This window comes from Microtus oregoni, unplaced genomic scaffold (genome assembly GCF_018167655.1).
Source record: "Microtus oregoni isolate MIOR12 unplaced genomic scaffold, Mior012 000007F_ref0000211, whole genome shotgun sequence".
Taxonomy (NCBI): Eukaryota; Metazoa; Chordata; class Mammalia; order Rodentia; family Cricetidae; genus Microtus; species Microtus oregoni.
This window is the reverse complement of record NW_024543066.1, coordinates 9488681-9507133: the sequence shown is the minus strand read 5'-3', so window position 1 is coordinate 9507133 and position 18453 is coordinate 9488681. Positions and strand designations below refer to the sequence as shown.

Here is an 18453-nt window from a genome sequence, read left to right as displayed (position 1 = left end):
CAGATCTCATTTCAGATGGCTGTGAGCCACCATGTGGTTGCTGGGAATTGAACTCAGGACCTTTGGAAGAGCAGACAATGCCCTTAACCGCTGAGCCACCTCTCCAGCCCCCCTTCTCCTATTTTTACATAGTCTCTTGCTGAACGTAGAGCTGACCCCTGGCTAGTCCAGGGATTTACGTGTCTGCACACCCCAGTGCTGAGGATATAGACAGCTACGGCCACGGGCAACGTGATCACAGACTCTGGAATCCAGAATCATCTGAGAGATGGGTCTCTACCATGCCCATGACTGCGGTTATCTTGATTATGCTAACCTAGGTGGGGAAACTGACCAGCCCACTTGCTGTGGACTGAACAAATGGAGAGCACCAGCTAAGAAGCACCACACGTGTGCTTTTCCCTCTTCCTTCTGATTGTGAATCAACAGGACCAGCTGCTTAGTCTGCTGCCGACACCGTGGCTTCCCTGCTGTGATGGACTGTGCCCAGTGACACATGGGTTGTTCATGAATTTCCCAAAGACACAAGGCAGAAGTAGTCTGTTAGAGGTACTGATGCAGTGGGCGGGACAGGAGAAGAAACTGTCTGCAGACAGGCATTCTAGAAGCTGTTTTCAGAGTCACATGGCCTGGGATAATTGCTGTTGGGGCTTGTCATGGCTTGTCATGGCTTGCCATGGCTTGTCACGGTCATCCTCTTTCTCTGAATTAGAAACGGCTCGACAGGACCATCCCTCCTTAACTGGCATCCACATTTTGTAGGTCTTGTTGGGATTTGTAAGGGTCCTCCTGAGTCAGCCACGACCTTGCTCTGAGACCAGCTTACGTTGGGACAAAAGCAGCCATGTTCAGAGGTACCGCTCTGACATTTGTCCCAGAACCTGTGTCCACAACATAGAGTCACATTGATTTTCTTCTTTCTTGTTTTTTCAAGATAGGGTTTTTTCTGTGTAGCCCTGGCTATCCTGGAACCCAACCTGTAGACCAGGCTGGCCTTGAATTCAGAGACCTTACTGTCTCTGCCTCCAAGTGCTGGGATTAAAGGTCTGAAACACTGTGCCTGTATCCCAGACTTTTCTCAAACCTTAGACTGGCTATGTTGGCAAGGCTGACCTTTGAACTCCTTATATCCTGACCATCTGATGTGCTGAGATAGGATTCCAGCTATCTCAAGTACCATTCTACTTGACTGCTTAATCTGTTTAATTTTTATTATTTTTATTTACATGTAGCTGTGTATGTCTGCATGTGGGTGTGTGCATGTAAGCGCAGATATCCTTGGAAGTAAGATGCGGATCTTTGGGATCTGGGGTTAACATGGTGCTGGGCACTGGGCACTGAATTCAGGCTCTCTGGAAGTGCAGCAAATGTTCTTACCTGCCAGCTGTCTCTCCAGCAGCTGCTTCCAAAATGGATGATCTCAGGCCTGGCGGTGGTGGCGCACGCCTTTAATCCCAGCACTTGGGAGACAGGGGCAGGCAGATCTGTGAGTTCAAGACCAGCCTGGTCTACAGAGTGAGTTTCAGGACAGCCAAGGCTACACAAAGAAACCGAAAACAACAACAAAGCAGAACAGGACAAAACAAAAAACCCAAAATGTATGCTCTCTTCTTAATCTCCTCCCTTCAACTTCTCCCTCTCTCTTCTCTCTCCTTGGGCCTGGCTGGTGGCCGTCAAGCTCTGGCCACAGGGCTAGCTATGTCTACACCGCCGAAAATTACAAGTTATTTTAAACACTTGAAAAAGTACCCACTATTCCGATTGAACAAATCTTAAAACTTAGTTCACAGGCCGGGCGGTGGTGGCGCACGCCTTTAATCCCAGCACTCGGGAGGCAGAGGCAGGCGGATCTCTGTGAGTTCGAGGCCAGCCTGGTCTACAAGAGCTAGTTCCAGGACAGGAACCAAAAAAAAAAAAAAAAAAAAAAAAAGCTACGGAGAAACCCTGTCTCGAAAAATCAAAAAAAAAAAAAAAAAAAAAAAACTTAGTTCACAGTTTCTTTTGTCTCTTAGAAAAATATGAAATATCTCGATAAGGGAGCAATGATAAAGTGGAGAGTTTTTAAAAATACACATTATATCATGGGAAAAAAATCACCACGTCAGAACTCAAACTACACCGATATACATATGAACTCACAGAGACCGTGGCAGCGTTAACAGGTCTGCCAAGGTTCAACTCAGTTGGGGCTTTTATTATTGTTTTTTATTTGTTTGCTTGTTTTCTAAAGAGAGAAGAAAAAATTGGGTATGGAGTCGGGTGGGTGGGGACATTGGAAGCATCTGGAAAGAGTTGGGAGAGGGAAAGCTGTAATCAGAATATATTGTATGAACAATTGATTTTCAATGTAAGCAAAGCAAAACAACACAACGCAACAATCTCCCCCTCCCCCAAACTACAGATCCCAGCAACCCTGCCGGGAAGGTGCTCTCCTGGGCAAACAGCCAATGAGAAGCTGTGTTTGCAAAAGGCTGGGCTGGGAAGTGCTGCTGAAATGTCAAGAGCTTTGTGGTCACTGTGTCTGGTCTGTGGCGCTGGAGAGGACCGGCTCAGTGTCTGTAAATGGATGCGATACTGAATTACAGGCCGGAGGGCAGCGAGGATTACTACGCCCTACTCGGATGCGATGAGCTCTCCTCGGTAAGCAGGATTGCACGTGCTCACCAGGTCGGCTTTGAGATTCTAGTCGCATCTCCTGGAACTCCAGCCCCGAACCATTTTAAAGGAGTTTCGGTGTAGAGACAATGAAGGATTTAAATGCTGGCTGGCAAATTTGAGGACAGTACTGTGAACTTCAAAGTGTTAGGCGGGAGAGGGATCATATACAGACCGTTTTATTTACTTTAGAGCAGCGAGTCTCAACCTATGGGTCACGACCTCTTAAGGGACGCATATCAGATATTTACGTTACGATTCCAAAAAGTAGCAAAATTACAGTTCTGAAGTAGCAACTAAATAATTTTGTGGTTGTGGGTCATCACAACACGGGGAATTGTATGAAAGGGTCTCAGCGTTAGGAAGGTTGAGAATCACTGGTTTAGAGAAACAATAAAGGCTATGATTTAGAACTCAGGAGGCGGAGTCATCTGCCTGGAGTTGCCTTGTTCAGCGAAAGTCTCATGGACTTTGGGGAATAATATTTCTCACCATCAGAGTGCCTACACGTACCGAAGTGAATTCTGAAGAACGCAGTAGAGCTGATACCAGCTACACGTTCGTTTACGATCACAAGGTGTTTTGCTCAAAGCACATTGGGGTTCTGATAGCTGTTATGGAAAACGTTATTATAGACAATATTAAAATGTATATATGTGCTGTATAAGATATACTAGCATGACGGATGAGGAATCCAAGTACTTTTATAACTTCACTTAAATCAAGTTATATGTAATATCTGACAGGAGACTTTTTCTTTTAAAGAAGTTAATTGTGACAAATGATTATTTTTTAAAGATTTATTTATTATTTCTGTTTTAGGTGCATATGTGAGTGCATACATGTATGTATGTATGTACGTATGTGTGTATGCATGTTTGGATTCTGTTTGACTGCATAGGGATACGCCGTACTTGGAATTTTGTAAACTTATTCTTATAGCCTGCATTACATTTAAAAATATTCATCTAGCCGGGCGGTGGTGGCACATGCCTTTAATCCCAGCACTCGGGAGGCAGAGGCAGGCGGATCTCTGAGAGTTCGAGGCCAGCCTGGTCTACAAGAGCTAGTTCCAGGACAGGCTCCAAAAGCTACAGAGAAACCCTGTCTCGAAAAAACAAACAAACAAAAAATTCATCTAGTATTTATTTATCTATCTATCTATCTATCTATCTATCTATGTATTTTTAGACAGAGTGTCACTATGTAGTTCTGGAACTATGTAGATCAGGCTGGTCTCGAACTCACAGACATCACCTTGCCTCTTCTTCACGTGATGGGATTAAAGGCATGTGCCACCATGCCTAGTCATATGGCGATTTATTTACTTGTTTATTATGTATACAACATTCTGCCTTCATTTATGCCTGCAAACCAGAAGGAGGCACCCGATCTCATTACAGATGACTGTGAGCTACCACATGGTTGTTGGGAATCGAACTCTGGAAGAGTAACCAGTGCCCTTAATCTCTGAGCCATCTCTCTAGCCCCATACGACACATTTTTTAATATCTATAGTTATAACTATTTTTTTTTTTTGTTTTTCGAGACAGGGTTTCTCTGTAGCTTTGGAGCCTGTCCTGGATCTAGCTCTTGTAGACCAGGCTGGCCTCAAACTCGTAAAGATCTGCCTGCCTCTGCCTCCCAAGTGCTGGGATTAAAGGCCTGCGTCACCAATGCCCGGCAGTTATAACTAGTTTAAATAAATATACTATTATAGATACATACATTTTATTTCATTTTGTTTTCACTGAACCTGTGTATGTCTCTTGGAGACAGCAGTTCATACTCTGAAGAAAGCCTTACCATTTGGCTGCGTCGCGGCTCTCATGGTTTGTTTCTCTCACTAAGCCACACATTGTAAAACTAAATTCTTGTCCCATTTCAGACTTTCTCTCTAGATGAATTTTTAGAACTAGAATTGTTGGATCAAAGAGGAAGAATATATATACACACATATACATGCATACATATATATGCACATCTAATACACACACATATAACACGTACATAATATATTCATTGCATATACACATTGTATATGTACTTTAGTTCAGTTTTAGAGATGTGCACTTTCTTAAGGATCAGGAGAGCCGTGGTGCCCATGTCTTTGAACCTCCAGGGACACTGGCGGCGGTCCTTCACCCTCTCGATGTCTCGGTTTATTTGATGGTGAGCAAAGTTAAACATGGCTTCTGTTTACTGCCAGCAGGATAGGCAGCTATGCAGACAGATGACAGATATCGTGGGAGGAAGGCAGGGCCGAGTGGACCCTGACGTAAAGGGCTTTGTCTGTCTACAGCTGCATTTGACGCTGGGCATGTGGGATGGGGACAGCAGGAGAGAGAGAGGGACGTGCTGGAAACAAACCAGCCTGCTTTACTGGTTGACTCAGAATCAGCCCCCCAGCAGGTGTGTGTTTAACTCTGAAGTAATAAAAGAGAGAGAGAGATGAGCTATTTCCTTAAATTAAATTGGCAAAGCTAAAAATAATATGAAGAAGGAAGTAACAATGACGTATTAGCACTGTTGGGAAGTTACAATTGTTTCCATAGACTGGTACCATAATATTTAAAATGTATTTCTACATGTGTGTTTGTATATATGTATGTATGGACGCTTGTATGCCACATCATGCAGAGGTCAGAGGGCAAGTTGTGGGAGTTGGCTCTTTATACCATATGGGTCTGGAAATCAGGTCATCAGGCTTGGTGGCATTTGCTTTAATATACCGAGCCATCTCATTGTCCCCAGATACTTTCTGTTTTTTCTCTCTCTCACTTTTTCTCTTCTTTCCTTCTGAAACACGGTCTCTCCACATAACCTTGGCTGTCTTGGAACTCACTCTGTAGCCCAGGCTTGTCCCAAATTTACAGAGATCTGCTTGCCTCTGCCTCTCAAGTACTAGGATTAAAGGCATGCACCACAACTTGCATGGGTGAGGGCCTGCTTGTTCATCCCAGCCGCCCGGCTAGCTTACACCCAAAATAACCACACAGAATTGTATTAATTAAAACATTGCTTGTCCCATTAGCTCTAACTTCTTATTGGCTAACTCTTACATTTCAGATTAACTCATTTCTCTTAATATGTATATCGCCACATGGGAGTGGCTTACCGGGTAAAATTCCCAGCGTCTGTCTCTGGTGGCTCCGTGGTGTCTCTCTTCTAATCTGCTTTCTTCCTCCCAGCATTCAGTTCTGTTTCCCCCACCTACCTAAGTTCTGCCCTATCAACTAGGCTAAGGCAGTTTCTTTATTCATTAACCAATGAAAGCAACACATAAACAGAAGGAACTCCTACACCACCAGAATGCTTTCTTCTTTTTAATTTTTATTTTATGTGCATTGATGTTTTGCTTGCATGTGTGTCTGTGTGAGGTTTTCAGGTCCCTTGGAACCTTAGATATAAACAGTTGTGAGCTGCTATGTGGCTGCTGGGAATTGAACCTGGGTCCTTTAGAAGAGCAGCCAGTGCTCTTAACAGCTGAGCCATCTCTCCAGCCCCTGCCACCCCCAGGATGCTTTCTAATGTGATATAAATTAAAAACAAAAACAAAAAACAGAACAGCCACAACAATAAACCCCCAACCATCTTTGCCAGACAAGTATAATTTTATCTATTTGTATTATTTAAAATTTCAAGAATATAGACATAAATATGGGTAAAATGTATTTTGACAGGGTAAAAAGAAAAAAAGGCCCTTTGCTTTCTGTTCTGTACTGATAGAAATCTTATTCAAGGAGGGCTTGGGGGTTTTATAAACTGTTAATTTAAAAATGTTTACTAGGTGGAGGCAGGAGAGTTGGCTCAGTGGTTAAGAGCCCTGGCTGCCCTGGTAGAGTGGAGAGAGTGGCTCGCCATCTGTAACTCCACCTTCTGGAATGTGGTACCTTCTTCTGAAACATTGTGCACAGACACACACAGGCAAAACATTCATACATGTAAGATAAACAAATGCATCTTAAAAAATGTTTACTGCCAGGCGATGGTGGCACACACCTTTAATCCCAGCACTCAGGAGGCAGAGGCAGGCGGATCTCTGTGAGTTCGAGACCAGCCTGTCTTACAGAGCTAGTTCTAGGACAGGCTCCAAAGCCACAGAGAAACCCTGTCTCGAAAAACCAAAAAAAAAAAAAAATGTTTACTGGCTGGGCATCATGGTACATGCTTTTAATCCCAGCACTCAGGAGGCAGAGGCAGGCGGATCTCTTTGAGTCTGAAACTAGCCTGGCCTACATAATGAATTCCAGGCCAGCCAGGGCTACGTAGTGTAACCTTGTTGCACACACAAGTTTACTGTTACACTCCCTATTTAGGCAAGGCTGACCTTGAACATTCAGTCCCCTTACTCTCTGCTTCCTCAGAGCGCTGGAATTGTAGGCGTGGCTCTCAGACACTTGGAGACCTTTGATTCTCTTATAATGTACATGTGTGCACATGCGTGTATTAAGGCCATAGGTTGATGTTGGTGTCTTCCAATCGCTTTCCACTTTATTTTTTTTTATTTTTTATTTTTTTTTTTGAGACAGGGTTTCTCAATAACTATGGAGCCTTTCTTGCTTTCCTGGAACTAGTTCTTGTAGACCAGGCTTGGCCTCGAACTCACAGAGATCCACATGACTCTGCCTCCCGAGTGCTGGGATTAAAGGCATGCGCCAAATTCAGCTCACTAGCTGGCTACTGAGCCCCAGATTCTCCCATCGGCACTCCTCCACTGGGATTTCAGGGGTGGGTCTGCAGGCTTGATTTTTTTTTTTTTTTAAGACAATGCACCTTTTTTTTTTAATATTTATTTATTATGCATACAATATTCTGTCTGTGTGTACGTCTGCAGGCCAGAAGAGGGCACCAGACCTCATTACAGATGGTTGTGAGCCACCATGTGGTTGCTGGGAATTGAACTCAGGACCTCTGGAAGAGCAGACACTGCTCTTAACCACTGAGCCATCTCTCCAGCCCGCAGGCTTGATTTTTACTTGGGTGCTAGGCATTGAATTCAAGTCCATCTCCTGGTTTTGCATGACAAAGCCAGCGGTTCTCAACCTGTAGGTCATGACCTCTTGGATCACATATCAGATATTTATATTATATACATTTACAGTAGCAAAATTACAGTTCTGAAGTAGCAGTGAAAATAATGTTGTGGTTGGGTTTACCACAACGGTGAGGAGGTGTCCTAAAGGATCGCAGCGTCAGGAAAGGTTGAGGACCAATTTCCTTGGTCTATCCCTGTTATTTGAAACATTGATTTTTGTTTTAGGTTGAGCAAATCCTGGCAGAATTTAAGGTCAGAGCTCTGGAATGCCACCCTGACAAGCATCCAGAAAACTCCAAAGCTGGTAAGAATTTACTAATGATTTTTTTTTTTTTTGGTTTTTTGAGACAGGGTTTCTCTGTAGCTTTAGAGGTTGTCCTGGAACTAGCTCTTGTAGACCAGGCTGGCCTCGAACTCACAGAGATTCACCTACCTCTGCCTCCCGAGTGCTGGGATTAAAGGCATGCGCCACCACCGCCCAGCTTGGTTGTTTCTTAAAAGGATGAGAGGAAGATCTAGGAAAGAGATATCTTGATTGGAGGAGCTGTTATGGGGTGAATGAGAAACCTGGTACTAGGGAAATTCTCATGACTCCACAAGGATGACCCCAGCTAAGACCCTAAGCGATAGTAGAGAGGATGCCTTAGCTGGCCTTCCCCTGTAATCGGATGAAGGGCTACCTTAATTGACATCATAGAACACTCATCCAGAAAGTGATGGAAGCAGATCCAAAGACCCACAACTGACTACTGGGCCAAGCTCCTGGAGTACAATCGAAGAGAGGGAGGAGCCATAAAATGAACAAAGGGGTCAAGACCATGAAGGGAAAACCCACAGAGTCTGCTGACCCGAGCTAGTGGGAGCTCACTGACTGTGAACTGACAACTGGGGAACCGGCATAGGACTGAACCACGCCCCCCGAATGCAGGTGACAGTGGTGTGGCTTGGGCAGTCTGTGGGGCCACGGGCAGTGGGACCAGGATCTAACCTCTGTGCATGATCTGACTTTGTGGAGCCCATTCCCTACGGAGAGACACCTTGCTCAGCGTAGGCACAGGGCATGGGGTGGGGGGAGAGGGCCTTGGTCCTACCTCAGTGAAAAGATGGGACAGACTCTAGTGGATCTCTGTAAATTCGAGACTAACCTGGTTATGTAGTGAGTTCTAGGCCAGCCAGGGCTACATAGTGAGGTCCTGCATAAACAAGCAAACAAACAAGCCTGTTACTTGGTCATCTGGTCCTGGTGGATTTTCTTAACATTTAAAAATATTTCTCACCATGGGTGCTTGCATAAATAATAAAATAAATCTTAGAAAAATGTTTCTTTACACAAGACTCTTTTTTTTTAAAAAAACAATTCTATTTTTTTTGTTCTTTTTTAAAAAATACTTATTTATTTAATATGTACACAATATTCTGTCTGTGTGTATGCCTGCAGGCCAGAAGAGGGCACCAGACCTCATTACAGATGGTTGTGAGCCACCATGTGGTTGCCGGGAACTGAACTCAGGACCTTTGAAAGAGCAGGCAATGCTCTTAACCTCTGAGCCATCTCTACAGCCCCCTACACAAGACTCTTATATTTAGGTCAGTTTTTAAGATATGATTTAAAAGGCATCAAATTCATTCATTCATTCTCTACTTTTTTATTTTTTATTTTGAAACAGGGCTTCTTTATGGAGGCCTGCCTTACCTGGAACTCTTATACGTAGACCAGGTTGGCCTCGAACTCAGAGATCTTCCTGTGTATGTCTCCTTAATGCTGGAATTACAGGTGTGTGCCACCATGCCCAGTGTTATATTTTGTAGAAAGTTAGCATATAAAATAGTGAGTTTCCTGGTGGTATTTTCTTGTGTGTGTGAGAGAGAGATCATGCTTTATTCTATCTCAGCCCCCAGTTTATTCTCTTATATGTGGAAATCTAGTTATATAGCTCCTTGCTGAAAAGGCTGTCTTTCTCCACAGTTGAAGTGTCTTGGCACTCTTGTCAAAAACAAAAAACAACCCCCCCCCCAAAAAAAAACCCAAAACAAAACAGCAACAACAACAAAACAAAACAAAAAACCCTGAATATAAATGTTAGGATTGAGTTCAGGATCCTTCTTTCTTTGCCCACTGCATAGCCCCGTGGACCTTCACCCACTGCATAGCCCTGTGGACAGCCCGACCAGGGAGACTGGCCCAAAGTCTCACAGTGCGAGGCCGAGTCAAGATTCTAGTGAGATCTGGTGCATGGTTTTGGAGTTTAATTCTCCCAGGGAGCAGTGTTCAGCTCTTGTCTTGTTTTCCAGTGGAAACGTTTCAGAAGTTGCAGAGGGCCAAGGAGGTTCTGACCAATGCAGAGACCCGCACCCGCTACGACCATTGGCGGAGGAGCCAGATGTCCATGCCGTTCGAGCAGTGGGACGCTTTGGCCGACTCCGTGAAAACCGTGAGTTTTCCTCTGGGGATTAGGAGCTTTCGAGGTCAGGCTGCTCATGGGTTAGCCTCATGACTTAGCCTAAAGAACAGGAGGGGAAGGACCAAGGAATTGGTGCTAAGTCATTGCTTACAAAACTCTGTGAGGAGAAATTCAGAGAGGCCCCTCGAATCAGCCGTCCAAGGGCCCATGGCTGTAATTGTTTCTTCGGCTGTTTATTTCAATCCCTGTTACCATATACCCCTCATTCTAAGATCTTCCATAATTGCGCCTGTCGCATTGCTTTTGTAACTGAATTTTGGGCCGTTGAGATTTTTCCCCTTGAATCTTGAAAAAAAAAAAAGTCTTCTTAAGATGTATTTTTGGGCCGGGAGGTGGTGGCGCATGCCTTTAATCCCAGCACTCAGGAGGCAGAGGCAGGCGGAGCTCTGTGAGTTCGAGGCCACCCTGGTCTACAAGAGCTAGTTCCAGGACAGGAACCAAAAAAAGCTACGGAGAAACCCTGTCTCGAAAATCCAAAAAAAAAAAAAAAAAAAAGATATATTTTTGGTCTGTGTTTTTATCTCTGTGTATATGCCACGTGTGTGTTCCCCTGAAGAGGGCTCTGCATGCATGGAGCTGGAGTTATGTGGGTTCTGGGAACCAAACTTCGTTCTCTGCAAAAGCAGGGAGCGCTCTACTTCAGAGCTGTCTCTTTCTCTCTTTTTTTTTTTTGTTGTTGTTTGAGCTTATTTATTTAACAAGGGTTGGGCATCTATAACAAAACAGAATCCATTATTCCATATATGGGGGTAAAGAGTTACTGCTCTTAGGAAGTATTGTGTTGTTTCTTTTTATTTTGCAAGCATTAGTGTTCTGACTGCGTGTGTGTCTGTGTAAGAGTGTTGAGCCCCCTGGAACTGTAGTTACAGATACTTATGAGCTGCCATGGGGGTGCTGGGAATTGAACCTGGTGCTCCCAACCACTGAGCCACCTCTCCAGCCCTGTATTGTGTTATTTCTAAATGCCATTAAAAACTTACAGACAGGGGCTCCCTGGTTAAGAGCACCGGCTACTCTTCCAGAGGACCCAGGTTGGATTTGCAGTACTCAGGTGGTGGCTCACAGCCGCACGTAACTCCATTTCCAGGGGCTCTCGTGCCCTCTGCTGGCATCTGTGGGCAATGGCTGCTTGCTGCTTTCTGAGGACCCATGCTGGGTGGCTAATAGCTGCCTGTAAGCCCAGTTCAGGATATCTAATGCCCTCTTCTGGCTGATGAGGGTACCCATACACATGTGGCCTCCTTCACACAGCCATACACACATGCACACACATGTAAATAAAAATACATCTTAAAAAATATAGTAGTGCTTAGCTTTGTATAGTCAGAAATAGGTTCTTTTCCTTTATTTATTTGTTTTTTTTATGTATTTATGTATCTTTGCCTGTGCATGTGAATATGGTATGGATATGTATGTGCACAGTTGTATGGGTGCACAAGTGTGTATATGTATGTGTGTGTGTGTGTGCAGCCGTGTGTGAGCTCATGTGTGTTGACACCAAGTGTCTCTCTTGATTGTTCTCTGTCTTTTGTATTGAGTCAGGATCTCTCATGTGAACCCAGAGATTGCCTCTTTGGGGAGTCTAGGTAACCAGTTTCTTCTGTGGTTTTCCTTTCTCTGCCTGCTGAGTGCAGGGACTACAGACAGGCCGTCATCCCTCCCTGGCATCTATGACAGTGTTGGGGATTTGAACTCCAGTCCTCGAGCAAGCTCTTTCCCCATTGAGTCATTTCTCCGGCCTTTGCTTTCCACTGTGCCTTTCCAACATTCCTCCATGCTGACTTAGTCAACATTGCTTTACAAAGTAATACAAGTGTATCTTCATCCTGCTACATGGGACACACTGTAGCTACGGCTACGGCTGAATCAGTTACCTTGCTTGCCCAATACCTTTTGGTTTACAGCTCTTTACTTTTGATGATCTATTCAACTGTCACTTAATTTTCAACAACTAGTACCAGGTTAGCTACAGATTTTTCTACAGTGCCTCTCCAAGTTTCCACTTTGATCTGTAGTGCCCTTGTCTTTTTATTCACTCTTAATTTCCTGACTCACAGCACAGGGTTTAGCTTAACTACGCACTGTTTGAGCCTTTGCAGTAATTATAGTTCAGACCTGACTGGGCACATCATTTGCCAGAATAAAAGGCATGCCCTACCACTGCTAGGCTTACTGCTATAAATTTTATAAGGATGTCTATATATCTATACATCTATATATTTATATATCTATCTCTATCTATCTTTCTAGAAGGGATTTGGGGCCATCCTGTTATCCTGCAGAGAACTATTGATTGTTTCCGAGTTCCTTGCTGGATGAGGTATCTTGGGGGGAGTCCAGCTGGCCACAGGCTACCTGTGGAAGCTTCCTACTGTGCCCAGATGGTCACTCTTTCTGTAGCCAGATGGGAAACAGTGAGCAGATCAACTCCTTCTGTTCAAGAGACAGGCTGTCTTACTTGGATAGAATCCAAGAGCAAACAGGTCAGAGATCAACCACTCAGGCAAGTTAAAAATTCACTCCTGGTGATCCAGGACAAAAATAACTGGTCTGGGGGCTGGAGAGATGGCGCCGTGGTTAAAAGCACAGGCTTCTCTTCTAGAGGATCTTGGTTTAATTCCTAGTACACACATGTTGGTTTATAATTGTCTGTAATTCCAGTTCCAGGGGATCTGATGTCCCCTCTATTGGTCTGTTTAGGCACCAGGTATACATGTGGTGTACAGACATACATGCAGAGAAAATACTCCCACACATAAAATAATAATTTGAAAAAAAATGGCACGCCAACTTTCTTTGTTATTCAGTTGATCTGTGACTCATGGGAGCCATTGTTTCTTTTTTCTTTTTTTCAACATTAAATGGCATGTAGATTAACAGATAGTATTTGCTAGTATTGACCAAAGTCCAGATGTGTGATAATTACTTCCAAAAGGAAAAAAAAAAAAAGGTCCATGAAGGGAAGCTGGTAAACAAGTTAATTGTGAGTGGAAAATACCAGGAGCCTGACCACACACACACACGAGGTTCCATGGCCTTTGCTCGGTGACATTTGCTGACTCTGCCTCGGGCACCTCAGACACTGTTTCCCTCTCCTCCCCTTAGTCTCTGGTCCATCATTGGCTATTTCTACTGATGATCTTTCTTTTCTTTTCTTTTCTTTTCTTTTCTTTTCTTTTCTTTTTGAGCCTTAGTTGTTCTGGAACTCTCTTTGTAGACCAGGCTGGCCTCAAATTCCCAGCGATCCCCCTGCCTCTGCACCATCACCTGATTTTTTTTATTTTTTATTTTTTTTGAGTCAGGGTCTCATATATATGCCAGTCTGGCCTCAAACTTAGTACGTAGTTAAGGATGGATGACCTTGAACTCCTACTCCTCCTGCCTTCACCTCCTGAGTGTTGTGATCACTGGCACACTCCGTCATTTGCAGTTCTGTAGTGTGGGATCCATTATGTGTATTGTGGGATCTAGGCAGGTGCTGCATCGACTGACTGCAGTGCATGAGAGGGAGGTACCTGCATATGAGGTTATGTACAGTTTGGATTTTTCTTCTGATTCTTTCTGTAATTGGAATCAGTGGAGACAAGAGTCTGATGATGAAACCTTTGATTTTGATTTATTCATATGGGGGATGGTTAATCAACACTCCTATCTCAGAGCATGTTTTCTCTGAGGGCTTTCGTGGAAGCCTGAACCTGAGTGTCACAGGGCCGTTCATCCTTGGTACCTGTCTAGGCAGACTGCAGACACTTTGATTTTGAGAGAGAAGCACATTTCTGATTTTCTGAGCTCAGATTTTTGCTTGTTTGTTTTGAGACAAGATCTCATTATATAGCTCTGACTGGCCTGGGATCAGCTGTGTAGACCAGGCTAGCCTCATATTTAGAGATTCACCTGCTTTTGCCTCTCCGGAGTGTCTGAGTGCCACCATGCCTAGCCTTTCTTTCTTCTTTAGTTCTTGTTCCTTCCTTTTTGGTAGCCCTCATCCCCCACTTTTGTGGTCGACAATTGAACCCAGGGTCTTTCAGGGGCTGAGCAAGCACTCTACCACCGAACCATCCCCAGCCTTTCAGGAGGAAGATGCTCTTTTATCCCTTTCTCTGTCCAGCCATTTCTATCCTGTACTCTACATTATAACAATGCATCATAACAAGAGGCCCTGAGCAAACGAAAGCTCAGTGGCTGGAGTCTAGCCTGGGCTACTGGGGTAGTTTGAAAGAAAATGGCTCCTAAAGGGAGTGGCACTATCAGGAGGCGTGGCCTTGTTGGAATGGGTGTGGCTTTGTCAGAGGAAGTCTGTCACTATGCAGGGAGGCGGGCTTTGAGGTGTCTCAGACTACTTCCTGTTGCCTGCAAAAAAGATATAGGACACCCAGCTACTTCTGCCTACGTGCTCCCATGTTGTACCATGATGACAATGGGCTAAACCTTTGAAAATGTAAAGCACCACAATTAAATGTTTTCTCTTTGTAAGAGTTGCCGTGGTCATAGTGACTCTTCACAACAATAAAAACCCTAACTAAGAAAGACAACTACATATGAAGAAAAAAAAAAAGACCAGGGCTGGTGAGATGTCTCAGTGTGCAAAGATGCTTCCAGAAAAGCCTGGTGGCCTGTGTGTGATCCTCAGAATGCTCCTGGGGGAAGGAGAGAAGAGGCTCCTGAAAGTTGTCTTCTGCCCCACCCCGCGTGCACCCCACCAAGTAATAACCGAATGTAAGAAACAAATCCCAAATGGTATTTATGTGTCTGTTCTTATTTAATCTAGTCAATGCACTGGGCTGTCAGAAGTAAGAAAGATTTGATGCTGGAAGGAGCTGACCAGACTTCTACCAACACTGTTCAAAACAAGGAATGGGATGAACAGAGAGAAACAAAGAAAGGAGAGCCAGGTTCAACCCCAGAGGGAATGAGGCCAAAGGCACCTGGGTCCCCAGAGGAGGCCGTCTCCCCACAAAACTCAGGCTCTCCAGGTAAGTTATGTCACCTAGCTTTTCACAAGGGAAGACTGGAAATCAGAGAGCATGGGTTATATTACAGCTATCCTCAGCCTGTTCTGGTGTGCACAGCAATGCCGGCCTAAGAACTGGTTTAGCATTTGCAATCATTTCAGACAGCATCTCATTAGCTAGGTAGGCTAGACTGGCTTGGAACTCATGCAGATCCATTGCCCTCTGCCACACCGAGTTCCTTTTTTTTTTTTTTCAAGACTGATTTTCCCTATAGCCCCATCTGTTCTGAACTCACTCTGTAGACCAGGCTGGCTTCAAACTCACTGAGATCCACCTGTCTCTGCCTCCTGAGTGCTGAGATTAAAGGCATGCGCCACCATGACCCAGCTGGGTCACATTTTAAGGAGGACATGAAGTAAGCAGGTAAGGAGTGGGCTTGGGAGGAGCCAGGGAGAGGAGTAAAAGGGTTCAGATGATCAAAATATTCTGTAAGAAATCTCAAAGAATTAGTAAAAATATTCTAAAAACTTCCCGCCTTGGGAGAGGATGACTACTAAGCATGTGAGGTCCTTGTACATGTAAAGTACATGTAAACTGTAATTTCTTTTCACAAGAATCCCCAAGTATGGTTAAAGTTAGGTAGTCTGTTTCTATAAAATAGGAATAATTTGCTGAGTGTGGTGGCACATGACTTTATTCTCAGTACTCAGAAGTCAGAGGCAGGAGGATCTTTGTAAGTTCCAGGCCAGCTTGGCTTTTATAGTGTGTTCCCAGGTTAGTCAGAACTACATAGTGAGACCTTGTCTTTAAAAAAAAAGACCAATTCACACTGGAGGCTCCCTCCACCGGTTGTGGCGGGATCTGTCCCCAAGCTGTTTTCCTGCAGTGGTTTGGCTCTTCTACCTCTGATTTGGTGTGTTTCTCTTCCCTCTTCTGAAGGTCTCTCAGATTTGAACTACAGCCGCCTTCTTTTCCGCTGGTCTGGCGACGCTCCCTCGCAACTCCTGCGGAAGTTCAGAAACTACGAAATCTGAAGTGTTGCTGCTCTGTGAGAGGGGCCAGGCAGCTGACTTTGCTGCCCCCTGTGCAGTTTCTGTTCCCGTCTTAAAATGTGTGTGAGTGGCTCAGGATGGTCATTCTCGGCCGCGCTTTGTTTTACTTTGGGCTTGGGATTGAACCCAGGACCTCCTGCACACTCTGTGTCATCAGCTCTTGCCTCCCGCCCCTCAACATGTTAAGTGAGGATATTGTTCTAAATCTAGTTTCTTTCAATATTTCAGTAAACTAAGGCTCTTAGAGCCACGTAGTTTGTATCACATGTGTTTTCCTGTGATTGTTATTTGTAGAGATCTGTTGAAAAATCATTCCCTGCTGGGCACACAAAAATGTCTTCTGGATTTTGACTTAAAATGAAATGTAGAATCACTTGTCTGAATTTCGTAGACCAAAATAAAGAATTTTCACAAAGTTCATAAATGCATAATGCAACTGTATTTGTTCATTCATTTGTTCATTCTTTTATGTGGAATTTTGGGTGGAGTCTCACCATGTAGCACAGGCTGGCCCTGAAGTCTCTATTTAGTTATCCTCGAATCTTCCTGCCTCTTTCTTTGTTTTCTATGACCTGGCAGGATAGTTCAGAAGGTAGGGGTACTTGGTACCAAGACTGACAACCTGATTTCTGTCCTCAGGACGGCTTGGTGGAAGGACCAACTCTGGAAAGTTATCCTCCGACCTCCACACATGCAGCGCGGCACAAACACACCTACACCCACAATAAATGGATAAACACATGTAATTTAGAAAATAGGTTTCCTTGCCAGATGTAGTGGCTCACACCTGTCGTCTCTGCAACTTGGAGTGGGAGCAGAAGCCCGGGAGTTCAAGGCCAGTTGTGTCTACAAAGTGGAGAGCGTCTGCGGGGCTCTGTGTCAAAGGCCAGGCTTGAGATAGGCCAGGCATCCGGGCTTAGAGGCAGCTTCCAGATAGTCAGGCCTCAGGGTTTAGGGACACTATCCAGATAGGGAGGGAGTCCGGCAGGAAAGGGAGCCCCCCCTTTTGGCATCTGGACATGGTGGATTACAACTTTAAATGCAGAGTACTCTGATGTGGCAAGGTCATTTGTCAATCTGTTGTTTCATTGGTTAATCAGTAAAGAAAACTGCTTGGCCTGATAGGTCAGAAAATTAGGTAGGTGGAGTAGACAGAACAGAATGTTGGGAAGAAGGGAAGTGAGCCAGATGCCATGCCTCTCCTCTCCAGGGCAGACGCCATGAAGCTCCAGCCCAAGATGGACATATGCTAGAATCTTCCTGGTAAACCACCATCTCGTGGTGCTATACAGATTATTAGATATGGGTTAGTTAAGATGTGAGAGTTAGCTGAGAAGAGGCTAGATATAACGGGCCAGGCAGTGTTTAAAAGAATACAGTTTCCGTGTTATTTCGGGGCATAAGCTAGCCAGGGAGCCAGGTGCCGGGCGGAGGGAAGCGGCCTGCAGCTCCTTCTATAGTACTCCAACATGTCTGTGTCCTATACAGTTATGACCACTGGTGTTCCTTTCCTTGTGTCAAGGACAGCACACTACATCCACAGCTGCAGGGTCCTCACGTACTCAAAGTGCAGAGTGAGTCTAACCGCTCGAGTCGGGAGAGACCCAAGCCTCCATTCATTCACTTGCCACATCTTGGAAAGTTTCCTAAAGCAGGCGCTATTTGATTCTTCTTAACTGATGGCATGTCTGCCAGGCGGTGGTGGCGCACGCCTTTAATCCCAGCATTTGGGAAGCAGAGGCAGGCGGATCTCTGAATCGGAGGACAGCCTGGTCTACAGAGCGAGTTCCAGGACAGACAGAGCTGTTACATGGAGAAACCCCACCTTAAAAAAAAAAAGAACTGACAAACAAAAAATTCCACATCTAAGTGACTATACCTGTTATTTATTTGTTGTAAAGGACAGGGTTTTGTTAAGCAGCCAGGCTGGCCTCACTCAGCACGCCTGCCTCTGCCTCTTGGGGTTACAAGCATGCTGTACTATGTCCGGTTTGAGTCCTAAGTTATTTCATTTGTACTTTATTGATTTCTGTTCAGGCGGTTTATCTTTCATCTATTTATTTATTTATTTTGGCTTTTCGAGACGGAGTTTCTCTGTATAGCTTTGAAGTCTGTTCTGGAACTCACTTTGTAGACCAGGCTGGCCTCCAACTCATAGGCTGCCTCTGACTCCCAAGTCCTGGAGATTAAAGGCATGTGCCTCCACCACCCGGCCGTTCTTTATTTTTTTGAGGCAGGGTTTCACCATATTGCACAGCTGACCTTGGCCTCATGGTCTTCGTGTCTCTCCTCAG

At 44.7% G+C, this 18453-nt stretch overlaps 1 protein-coding gene across 1 annotated transcript; it reads left to right on the top strand.

The window, feature by feature from the left end:
• Positions 1–2483: 2483 nt before the first annotated feature.
• On the top strand, positions 2484–16579 carry Dnajc12 (DnaJ heat shock protein family (Hsp40) member C12). Its single transcript, XM_041656325.1, has 5 exons — positions 2484–2640; positions 7919–7997; positions 9986–10125; positions 14924–15128; positions 16047–16579. The coding sequence occupies exons 1-5, from the start codon at positions 2563–2565 to the stop codon at positions 16139–16141; spliced, it is 597 nt and encodes a 198-aa protein (XP_041512259.1). The 5' UTR covers positions 2484–2562; the 3' UTR covers positions 16142–16579.
• Positions 16580–18453: the final 1874 nt, after the last annotated feature.